Source organism: Gastrolobium bilobum, unplaced genomic scaffold, assembly GCF_033153095.1.
Source record: "Gastrolobium bilobum isolate Gb01-03AN ecotype WA unplaced genomic scaffold, APGP_CSIRO_Gbil_v1 utg7917, whole genome shotgun sequence".
Classification (NCBI taxonomy): Eukaryota; Viridiplantae; Streptophyta; class Magnoliopsida; order Fabales; family Fabaceae; genus Gastrolobium; species Gastrolobium bilobum.
Genome location: NW_026898898.1, coordinates 414173 through 426868, shown reverse-complemented (window position 1 = coordinate 426868; position 12696 = coordinate 414173). Strand labels below are relative to the sequence as shown.

Sequence of the window (12696 nt, the reverse complement as noted above, 5' to 3'; positions counted from 1 at the left end):
TTAATATATTAAAAAAAATTATTTTAATATATAAATATTGAAATGATATATTAGTTCTTGGGAATTGTACTTGCAAGCAATATTAATACATCAATCCCTTATCATGCCTAATCCACCACTCTTAGGCCGGATTAAGTTATACATCATTTTGATGTATAAAGGGATCATGTTGTATAAGCTTATACTATACGATGGTCACACCAAATAATTGAAAATGTCATAACGTATAGTATAAGCTTATATTATTAGGCCTTATACATCACACCAAACAGACCCTAAAGTTTATAAAGGAAATATCAATAGAATTAGAAACTTTAAGCCACAATAGTTATTAAGTTATATTTATCTCATCTTACATAAGATAAATAATTTTTCTACACACACAAAAGAGGGGTGGGTCTCATCACTTTTTTTTTCTCTTTCCTCTTACATGTGGGTCCCACTCATAATTTTATTTCTATAACTTTCTCAGTAATTTTTACCCAATATTTTAAGTAATATTTTGGCAAATCAAACACCTCTTTCGTAACATTCCGAGTAAACTCAATTTCTATTGTATTTTCAGTAATCGTGATTTTCGGATATCAAAAAATTTCTCTTGTACCAAACAGACTCCTAATATCTCTATCTTGGTTCTTGTGGTGGAAATCATGCATCGAAGAACAAACGTTGGATAGTGTGTGTGAGAAAGATAAAGAACAAAGGTTAGAAACCTTTGATCACGGAATCAGACTATTGATTTGATACACGATGAAACTTTTGTTTTACAAATTATCAGATAAAGATTTTTTTAATTTCAAATTTTTGTGTAAAAATAAACATAATTTCAATTGTCAATGTAGAACAAATCTTTAGGACAGCAGAAGTATTGGATACTCTCTTTTTTTAAAAGTGAATTTTTTTTTTCTCACTTGAATCCAATTTTTCATTTATATTCTAAATTTTTTCTCTTTTTGGACGGATGGACCATACATCCCTTATACTAAAGGTTTTTTTCATCAGTGTAATCATTCATATGGATTATTTATTTAGAGTAAATATCATTTTTGGTCCTCAGTAAATTTTACGATGCCTTAGTTCCTAGCAAATAAAAAGACTATTTGTGGTCCTAATAAATTCAAAGTGGATCCATTTTAATCCTTCTGAGACTAATATAGGTCTTTTTTTAATTTGTAATCTCATCCAACAACTTAAATTTTTGGATTGAATTAATTCTTTACTTAATCAGTTAGTTTTTTGAAAGTGCCTTTGTCAAAGAGTAGGGACTTCACTGTTAGCATCCATACTAGTAAATACAGGTGCATTTAGAGAATAAAAACATAATTCAATTTAATTAATTTTTTTTAATGGCCGCAGTTGTGAGATTTTGTCTATTTGTATTAATTTATTTTTTATCCAAAATACATTATATCAAAAAAAATGTAATTATTTTTTTTAAAAAAAATTAAATAAACGCAATCATGTAGTCAAAATAGAAAGTATACTAGGTTTTTGAACTATAATTGATAAGCCTGGTCCCAGACTTTCTCGTACACTGTGTTTTGAAATTTATTTAATAGATCTACAAAATAATTTATATATTTCAAACGTTGCAACAAATAAAACATTACAAACCAATTGATTTTATTTAAAAGTAATTTTACTTTGATACACTTTATTAAAATGGATAAATTAAATAAATGAGTAAATACCCTTTTTCGGTCCTCAGCAACTTTCACGATGCCCGCTTTAGTGCCTAGCAAATAAAAAGATTATTCGTGGTCCTTAAAAAATTTAAAGTTGACCTATTTTAGTCCTTTTGAGGGACTAATTTGGATCTTTTTTGAATTTGTGAGGAATCACGATTTTAACTAAATGGATCCATTTTAAATTTTTTAGGGACCACGAATAGCCTTTTTATTTGCTAGGGACTAAAGCGGGTATTGTAAAATTTGCTGAGGACCAAAAATGGTATTTACTCATTTATTTAATTTATCCATTTTAATAAAGTGTATCAAAGTAAAATTATTTTTAAATAAAATCAATTGGTTTGTAATGTTTTATTTGTTGCAACGTTTGAAATATATAAATTATTTTGTAGATCTATTAAATAAATTTCAAAACACAGTGTACGAGAAAGTCTGGGACCAAGCTTATCAATTATAGTTCAAAAACCTAATATACTTTCTATTTTGACTACATGATTGGGTTTGTTTAATTTTTGAAAAAAAAGAATTAAATTTTTTTAGATATAATTTATTTTGGATAAAAAATAAATTAATACAAATAGACAAAATCTCACAACTGCGGCCATTAAAAAAATTAATTAAATCGAATTATGTTTTTATTCTCTAAAATTATAAGTATGTAGCCATGCACCTCTGTTAACTAGTATGGATGCTAAGAGTGAAATCCCTACTCTTTGACAAAACTAAGTCACGTAAAGAATCAATTTAACCCAAAAGTTTAAGTTGTTGAATAAGATTACATTAATAGTTTTTATATATCTCAACAGTCACACGTCTCCTCACACGAGAGTCCACTGAACTTAAAGAGTGAATAATACATAAATTCACCTACATGTGCTAAGAAAATTCCATAAGAGAAAGTGAAAAACAGTGAAGATCGAATTCAAAACACGAAATTCTGATACCATATAAAGAATCAATTCAACTCAAAAACTTAAGTCAGTAAATTAGAACGCAAAAACTCATTTTAAGGTAAGTTAACTGATCGAATCAAATAGTATGGGACTAGCGCAATTTCCCATCTGCAAAGGGAATGTACTGCATATTTTAATATTCACTTGTTTCTCTTGTGCAAAATATTACACATGATACTGTTCATATGCAGGTTCCAAACAAGTTACTACACCCAAAGAGTACACCACATACTCTTACAAAAACATATCTAGTCTCGTTTTAGCAAGTGGTGGACGAGAAATGAGTTCAAGGATCAATTCTGGAAACTCCAAGTATGCTAATATTAAATTTTACTAAGATAATACGGTGAGTAAAGTTCTGCATTTTTCAGAGTCAAACAAAAGGAACTAGCCAATCTTGACAATAGGTCCAACGATGCTCTTTAACTCCTTCAAATAATCCTCATACACCTTTGCTTCTATCTGCTGGCTGTTATCAAGCAAATTTCTGGCTTTCGCAAGCGCTGAACTGACATCAATATTATGCATAGCCTTCTGTATCCTGTAAACATAATCATCCAAAGCATTCATTGCTGCAACTTTCTTCTGGTACTTCTTATCTTCATCCTTGTATTTCTCGGCTTCTTGAACCATGCTCCTAATTTGCTGAATTGATAGTCTTCCTTTGTCATTGGTTATGGTAATCTGGTTCTTACTACCAGTGGTTTCTTCCTCAGCGGATACGTTTAGGATACCGTCAGCATCTATATCAAAGCATACATTTAAAGGATGGCCTCGGAGAGCAGGAGGCATGCCATTAAGATTAAACAAACCCAGCAAGTTGTTATCACTGGCTCTTGTCCTCTCGCCCTCATAAACCTTAATCAAGACACATGATTGGTAATCTATCTTAGTGAAATATACTTTTTTCTTCCTGGCTGGAATGGTAGTATTCCTAGGAATCACCACACTCATAAGATCTACTTGTGTGGATATACCAAGTGACAGCGGTGTAACATCCAATAACACTAAGTTTGGAACAAACCTATTGCTTTTACTCAACAAAGCAGCCTGGACAGCTGCTCCATAAGCAACAGCCTCGTCCGGGTTGATGCTCTTGCAGAGATCCTTCCCCTTAAAGAAGTCCTGCAATAACTGCTGCACTTTGGGAATCCTAGAAGAACCACCGACAAGAACAACCTCATGTATATTACTCTTCTCCATCTTAGAGTCAACAAGACACCTATCTACTGTCTCCATACATTTTGTAAAGAGGTCCATGTTGAGTTCCTCAAACCTTGCCCGAGTGATTGATGAACATAAGTCAATGCCCTCAAATAAAGCATCTACTTCAACAGCAGTATCAACTGCGAATGAGAGTGTCCTTTTTGCCCTCTCACACACAGTTCTCAACCTCCTCAGAGCTCTTGGGTTCCCACTAATGTCCACTTTCTTCTTCCTCTTGAACTCCTGTGCAAAGTAGTTAACCACTCTGTTATCAAAGTCCTCTCCTCCAAGGTGAGTGTCTCCAGCAATGGCCTTGACTTCAAAGATATCACCCTTAATTGTGAGGAGAGACACATCAAATGTACCACCACCAAGATCAAAGATAAAAATATTTCTCTCACCAACACTATTAGATCTTTTTTCAAGACCATATGCAAGAGCTGCAGCGGTGGGTTCATTGATTATCCGTATAACATTGAGTCCAGCAATGGCACCAGCATCTTTAGTAGCTTGACGCTGCGAGTCATTGAAATAAGCAGGCACAGTAACAACAACATTCTTTACCGGTGACTCCAAATATGCCTCTGCAATCTCACGCATCTTTGTGAGGACCATGGATGAGATTTCCTCCGCAGATATTTGTTTTTCCTGACCCTTGTATGAAACAAGGATCATCGGTTTGTCATTAGTACCAGCAATGACCTTGAATGGCCATAACATTAGATCATTCTGAACAATGGGATCACTATATCTTCTACCAATCAGCCTTTTCGCATCTGAAAAAATTAAATAAAAAAATTAATAATTTCGAGTTTTTTTAAGTTCTCAAATTTCACTTTCAAATAGCTTTCATTCCAAATTATTGTTTTAAATTATTGAATTAAGACGTTTTCTTGAAAGGTAATTTTATAAGTGTCATCATCTTAAATGCAAAACATCATTCATATTAAATATGAGTTAGGTAAGATTTATCCGTTAATGAAGTTAATAGAAATAACATTCAGAGCGAAGAACGTTGTCTGAATTCAATAACTTAGTGGCTAAATTTAACAAAGATGAGTTAGAGAATGAATTTGAAAAACTACAAAGTAAAGTATATTTTGTGCCGCAAAATAAATAATGAATGTTAAATTTATAATTTGTACATCTAAAAGCAAACACAGAGATAATAAATGCAGACATTTTAATGAATCCACAAAAAAAAGAATATCCATTTATTACCAAAGACAGTGTTGGTGGGGTTGGAGGCAGCCTGATTCTTAGCAGCATCGCCAATCAACCTTTGATTGTCAGTGAAAGCAACACAAGAAGGAGTGATATTGTTGCCTTGGTCATTTTGGATGATCTCCACGCGACAGTGTTGCTCTTGCCAGACTGCAACACACGAATATGTTGTGCCAAGGTCGATTCCTACCACAGATCCCTCGTATTGTTTTGCCATTCTCTTTCTAGTGATCAGAGTCAGACATAGAAAGTCATATATCAAAGTGGAAGAATTCATTTTGATTTTCATAATTGAGAAATTAAATATATAAGTCATACATCTTATGTATGTATATTAATGTCATAAATTGAATTTATTTTCTTTATGAACAATCAAGACTTAATTCACATGAAGTGTCCCGCCTAATTTGGGAGAGTAGACTTGCAATGCTGTATAAACGAATGGAGGGTTAAAAAAAAAAAAAAACTTGTTCTTTGAGTAAAGATCTTACTTGTTTGTACCATGTGACTCTTGACTTTGTAAATTTATTTCTGTTAATTTATTCTAATAAATTTGAAGAGTCTTTTACTGTAACCTATTTGAAAAAACAAGGTACTGTATTTATTTGGGAAATCCAATCCCTCTTTCCAAAAAATTTGAGAACTCTTGGTGAAAAAATTCTTCCTTCTGGGAGTATATTCATCTTTGAATATTGTAAAGACCCACACACAAAAAATTACATATTCTAAAATCACATGTTTAGTTGGCAAAAGAGAGACAGTGAGTGGAAGCAAAGGTGGTGAATGAGTGAGTGAGTACAGCATTCAAGACCAAACTTCAAGCATATAGAGATAACAGTTTTTACCTTGAACCGACGGTGAATGAAAAAACCAATTGCGATTCTACCTGGCCTGTTTTGCTTTCAAAGCTTCTCTTCACAATTACTCTTTGGAATACTCGAACGTCTCAAAAACTACCTCATTCTCTCTGGAAGTAAATATTTCAGCTCTGTTCTGAACCCTTTTGATATGGTTTTTATTTTTCCTTTGTTAACTTTTTCTTTTTTCCTTTTGACATGTTTTTCTTTTCTTATTTTCAATCCCAAAACACATTGAAATTTTGGCTCAACAAACTGATAGGGGGTGATGAAGATTTAAATATTCAACAAACAATATTTGAAAGAATTTTTAAAAATAATTGAAATAGAAAATACGAAATTAAGAACTATTAAATGAATGCATTAAAAACACTTAATTTGTGATCAATAAAAATATAATATTATACTTATATATTTTTAAAAATATATAATCTGTAGTTTTATTTTTAAGTGAAAATATTACTCACTATTTAGAATCCGTTTATTTTGTCTTTCACAAAAAGTAATTTTTATCTCTTATTTATTTTAATAGTATTTTTTATAAAAATTAAAGTTATTTATATTTTATAAAAATATTTTATTTTAAAAAAAAATATTTTATTTTAAAAAAAAATATATTTAACATTTAACTTCTATTTTTTTAGAAATTAAAATTTTTAATTTTTTTATGAAAAATATTTTTAATGGAAACAAATTTAAAAGGAAAAATATTTTTATAGATCAGATCCTTGAATCCACAAGATAAAGTGTCACTATCAAGTGTCAACTCTGGGTATAATAATGAGTACCCTCCTCCGTCCATATTAACAAAGGTGCAAAAATATTTTATAAAAAAGTGACAATCAAAATGCTTAGATACACTTCATTTTTGTGGGATAAAAATAAAGGGAAAAATTAGTATCATCTAATATGATATAAATTTTTTTACCTACTGATCTATTGGATTCTGCATCAGCATTTTTTATTTTTTGTTTTTATTACATGTACGAGACTAACATGCATTTTTATTTCAGCAGAAAAATTTGTTTATATTATGTTACGTGATAGTAGTTTTATCCAAAAATAAAACATGTTTGTTAAAAAATTAACATAAGTTTAATTATAATTAAATAATAAAGATTACACAAACGAAGCTTGCGTAAGCTGAACTTGTAAACAGTGTTGCTGATCTTTACTCCTGAGAAAATTTAATATAAACTATTGTATAATTTTCATAGGAAAGCACCGCCCATAACAGTGAACAGAGGTTGCTTAATGATGAAGAAAGTTGCTGCAGTGTTCAGAGAGCATCAATAATATAAAACAATATAGTTATGAAATGGAACAGTGACGCAAATACGACCATCGTTCTCTCTTCTGATAAGTTTTTAGAAGATGTTTAGTAAAGGATAAATTTTTATTTATTCGATTTTCAGAAATACGACGAAAATATTCATTTTATGATAATATTTAAAAATTAAAAATTTTAAAAATTTCAATTTCTCAAAAATTTTACAAAAAGTCACGTACCAAACAACCCCTTAGTTCCAGTTTAGGAACACAAAGTGATCATTTTGTAACGTTTAGACAAAAAAATTACCAGACTATCACGCCAATAGTAAATTTTGTCAAAATGTCACGCGGCATAATTCGCTACATAGTGTAGTTAATTATGTATGCAAGTAATTCGCTACACAGTGGAGCGAAATATGTCACGTCAGAACCAAAAATGTCACATGTCAAATTTTGCAAAATTCGCTACCCTATGTAGCGAATTTTGCAAAATTTGACATGTGGCATTTTTGGTTCTGTGAGTTCTGACGTGGCCTATTTCGCTACACTGTGTAGCGAATTACTTGCATGCATAATTCGCTACACTTTGTAGCGAATTATACCGCATGTCATTTCGACAAAATTTACTGTTGGCGTGGCATTTTGATAATTTTTTGTCCAAACATAACACTTTATCACTGTTCCGACATTTTGTCCTCTAACTTTTTTTTCCTAAATGGCATTGTACGATACTCAATTTTTTGGATATCAAATTCCTTACTTTAGGCAGCGAAAATTCGCTAATCCAAGTAATTAATTTGGTTGTAATTAATGTACATACACATTTTTATCTATCACGTCACACAGACATGTAAACGAAATTCGTTGTCCGTCTCTAGCGAACTTCGTTGTATGTCTGTCATGTGTGATCGTGACAGGTGAAAATGTATAAGTGCATTAATTATAATCAAATTTGCTATCTGAAATAGTCAATTTATTCACGTGACATATTAGAAATTAATATTATTAACATGACATTTAAGAAAAAAAAATTAGAGAACAATTAGATGTTGATCATTGTTACTTTAGTTTTCTTGTCGCTTTTCCCTCACACTCAGGAATTATAGGGTAGGTTCAATTGTGTTTTATGTTTATTTTTTTAAATTTATTTTATAAAATAATTAATAAAAAAAGTATTTTTATATTAAAATTAAAAGTCAAAATATAAAATAAAAAACTCATATTTTATAATTTTGATAAAAAATAATTATAACTTTTAAAAAAAATTACAAAACAAATCATTCAAAAAAAAAAGGTTATAATCTCCGCAATCAACCCTTTCATTTAAAGCTGAAGGTCTTTTCTATGTACTAACAAAAAAGTCTTTTCTATAACTTTTTCTTCCGCCCTCCTTGTACGGAGCAAAAGTGACAGCTATTGTAGCAGTCACTGAGTCACGCAACCATTATCGTGTGACGGTGTGAGAGATTGGTAAAAAAGTGAATCTTGATAATGATAACCTTTGATTACGACACGAGATAAGATCTATTTTAATTTTAAAATTTTATGCAACTAATAATCAACAAAAAATTTATTCTTCCGCAATTATATTTATCACCAAGAGCATATTTTAGATCTAACGGAAATTAATACTTCCTTCAAAAAATAGGTTTTATAATTCTCATTTAACATGAGAATTTAAATTCTCCTACACACTCTTCAATTTTTATGTTAACATGGGTCTTACATATAATTTTTTTCTAACATACGGATCCCACATGCTTTTTGTCTCTACAAAATGAGAATTCAATTCTCATGTTGAATGAGGAATATAAAACCCTAAAAAAAATATGAAACAAGATCCGTTTACAAATTTTTTTTAAATTTTTTTACAACTGTATTCTCCCAGGAGAACATAGTGCAGTTTGTAAGTTTGTATTCTCCCGGAAGAATATAGTGTAATTTGTAAAAGTTTATAAACAAACAAGTTTGTAAATATAACTTGCACCAAAAAATATATTATAAAGATAAGGATATGATAAATATGTTATTTTTTTATTTGATAATAGATATACAGAGTAAGATTCTAAATATTTTCTTATCACCATACTATTATAACCAACTTAATCCTAAACCCAAATCTTATTTATTCTTAGGTGAGCGGTTATATTTATCGACATTTAAGTTGAGTTTAATATTTTTAATATGGTAAAAAATAAATTTATCTACAACACACATATAAAGCATATGGAGTTCATATTTAGAAAAAAAATAAGTCTCATATTTATACATGTGTATAGAAAATAAATTTATCTTTCACATTATTAAAAGATTAAACTCATTTAAGTTTATATCCTTAGAACCAACTTAATAATTAATTTCACATTTAGTATGTTTAGAAAGTCTAGAATATTTTTTAATTCACAAACCTTTTACTCTGGATAACAAGTTCCACTTATCCTATTTTGACAATGATAATTTTTTAATATCATTTTAGGGAGAAGACGAATAAAGGTGTAAATGGTCTAGGCTAGGTCGAGCTTTGGCTTTCATGATCTAAGCCTATGTAAAAAAATATTCAATCTATCTGACCTATTAGCCTATTAAAAGCTTTATTTTATAAGTCAGGCCTGAACTATTTTAAAAAGTTAGAAAGCCTGATATGGCCTACAGGCCTTGTAGGCCTCCCACCGCATATACTGAGCAAAGAAAATAATTGTATAAAGCAAAGAAAGTTCCATTCATGCATGCACTAATACTTCTCATAAAAAATAAAAAATGACAAACAAGAGTCAACATAAATATCCAAGCTCTATAACGTATATCAGAGGGGAATTAAAGTCAATGAAATACGGAAAATAAGAAAGAAATACAATTACTGGGTCAACCAAAAACGAAATTTAGATACGAGAGTGAGAAGTCACTTAGAAGCGGTGGTGCACAAAAGAAATTAAGGTTGGTACTTTGCTACCTAGAATAAATATTTTATTTTATTTTAAAAAATTAAATAGGCTAGCCTACAAGGCTTTAGGCCAGGCTTGACAAAGTTGGCCTATGGCCTATCTGTTAAAAAGGTTTTATCGTAAGCTAAGACTGCTCTACTTTTCAGAAAGGCCAGGCTTAACATAGGTCGGGTTATACGCTAGGCCAGGCTAGCCTGACCCATTTACACCCCTAAAGGTGAGCACTGTAATGCATAAATCGTATATCTTATTTTTTGTTGGTGGAAAAGAGGGCGTATGAAAATTCTTGAGGAAAACTATGCTAGGGTTGGGTTTTTTTGTTTGTTTCTTGTCTGCGGGGAGATGATGGAAAAAGAGGGAAGACCCCCAAACCTCTGAGGGGGAAGAAATCAACGGGATGGATTCTAAGAAGGCTAAAATGGAAAATCTAGTAGATCTGAAGATGCAAGATGGACCTTTCGATTGTGGGCGTAATGGAGGACAAAGTTGTTCACATGGAGCACAACATCGAGGCAAACACAGAGAATAGACCAGAGGAAGAGGTGCAAAAATACCCTTGCAAACTGGTTTCCTACAAGGACCACCTAATCAAAGTCAATAGACTGTGGGACGGGCTCTCTGCAACGTCGAAGATGACAGGCTGGCCTAGAGTAAGAGGGATGAAGACGAAATAAAAGAAGCCAGTAGAGCTTATGAACAAACAGGGGAAGATGACCCGCTAAATCCATATTACTATTTGTACATCTTGGAGAAGCTGGAACAATGTTAAAAATGGAGGAAAGCTCTGATTGTGAAGCTTACGAGAAAGAGACTGGAGTCAAAATTTCTATGGAACATACTCCACAAGTTATGGAATCTCGAAGAAGAATACAAAGTACTGGATTTGGAAAATGACCATTATATGGTTGAGTTTGAAAAGACACGAGATTATCTCTTTGTCCAGCAGCAGGGACCGTGGATTGTTGCTTATCACAACCTCATAGTCCAACGTTGAAAGCCTAACTTCGACCCTCATGATGACAAAGTGAAGAAATTAGTTGTGTGGATCAGAATACCAGGCATTCCTCGTGAGTTCTACACTTACAAAGACCTATGGAAAATGGGAAACATGGTGGGACAAACACTGAGGATTGATGAAAGCTAGCTGAGGTTTAGTGGACAAGGGCACCAAGAAGAGATAACAAACCGAGGTAGGTTTGCTCATTTATGTGCTGAAGTAGATTTAAGTAAAAGTTTACTTTCAAAATTTAGAATTGGTCAAAGACAACTTTATATAGGCTATAAAGGTCAACATCTTATATGTTTCTTTTGCGGTCAATATGCTTATAGAAAAGACCAATGTCTTATAAACCCAATCAATAATAAAAAACCTGATGAGACGACGGGAGAGGCTACACACTGTCACCACATTGATCCGTGTCATGGTGACATCAAACCAAAATAAGAAGTTAAGAAAAGCTAGAAAATTGATGTCTTTGGCAATTAGATGACAGTTCAGATGCAAAATAAAAATAGAAAACAGCCCTGCATCAGAAACCTAAGGAGCATGGTTCTGGCAAGGAGAAATCTGGATGGGAGAGTTCTGGTTATGGACACAAAGCTAAAGCTTATGGCTCAAGATTTGTTATGCTAAGGGATGATAAAGAGGAGGAGAACCCAAAGTTAAGCCTTCTTCAGTAGGCTTAGAAGGTAAAAACCTAAACTTTTCCATTGAAAGTAGCCAACCAAGAAATAACACTAATATAAAGAGGAAGAAGAGTAATTCTGAGAAAAGCACAGTCAAACAGGTGTTGGGACCAAATGTTAGGTCTGATGACAAGAAGATTGGCTCAATCTATCCTTCCAAAGAAAATGCGAGGATGCCCACTCACAAATCACCCACTAGACAGGCCATCTTAATTGATAGGACGGTAAACAAACAAAATCTCAACTTGGAGGCGAATGTGCAGGGAGTTTCTGCTATGAAAACTAAGCCCCTAAGAAAAGATCCAACCCTAGGCAACGTGAAGAAAATGGAGATAGGTATTTAACCTGTCTTAACTCCTATTCTGAAACAAAATCCACCTGATGCCGATATCCATGGTTTTAGATGACACTACCAATGTGGGTGGAGGTTTCGAAACCAATATGTTACTTTAATTAGAGTTGTTTGTCTCCTCTTGTTCTTTTCTCATCACATTTGTTTAATGATAGACTAGTGCGTACTTGGAATTGTAGAGAAGCGGAGAAAAAAGGTTTCTCCACTCTTATAAAAGATCTTGTTTTAGGTTCTGGCAATGCTAGAAATGAAATTAAGTTACAAAAGGGTTGATAAAGTTATTAGAAGCTTAGGCTTGGATAGCTATTTCAAGAGAGAAACAATGGACTTTTCAAGTGGTATTTGGGCTACTTTGGAATAAAAGTAATAAGTGAGTCCAAGGATGAAGAGTGATAATTAGGATTATAAGGATTCATTGTAAGCCATTGTATTTAATTCTGATCCAGCGATGATTAAGCTGGTTGTAAGAGTGGTGAACTTTTTTAGTGATAAGTATAACTGTTGCGAAAAATTGGC

At 32.0% G+C, this 12696-nt stretch overlaps 1 protein-coding gene across 1 annotated transcript; it reads right to left on the bottom strand.

Annotated features, from left to right (window-relative positions):
* Positions 1-3028: 3028 nt before the first annotated feature.
* Positions 3029-5288, bottom strand: LOC133285167 (heat shock cognate 70 kDa protein-like). The gene is made up of 2 exons (XM_061482352.1): positions 5069-5288; positions 3029-4623 (listed from the first exon to the last, which is right to left on the bottom strand). The coding sequence occupies exons 1-2, from the start codon at positions 5286-5288 to the stop codon at positions 3029-3031; spliced, it is 1815 nt and encodes a 604-aa protein (XP_061338336.1).
* Between the last annotated feature and the right edge of the window lie 7408 nt (positions 5289-12696).

Bases quoted from the DNA above. Each gene is read 5' to 3' on its own strand.
- LOC133285167 (XM_061482352.1), bottom strand. From the start codon at position 5,288: ATGGCAAAACAATACGAGGGATCTGTGGTAGGAATCGACCTTGGCACA. The intron at 4,624-5,068 runs GTAATAAATGGA...TAATTTTTTCAG, and splicing joins CCCCACCAACACTGTCTTTG to ATGCGAAAAGGCTGATTGGT.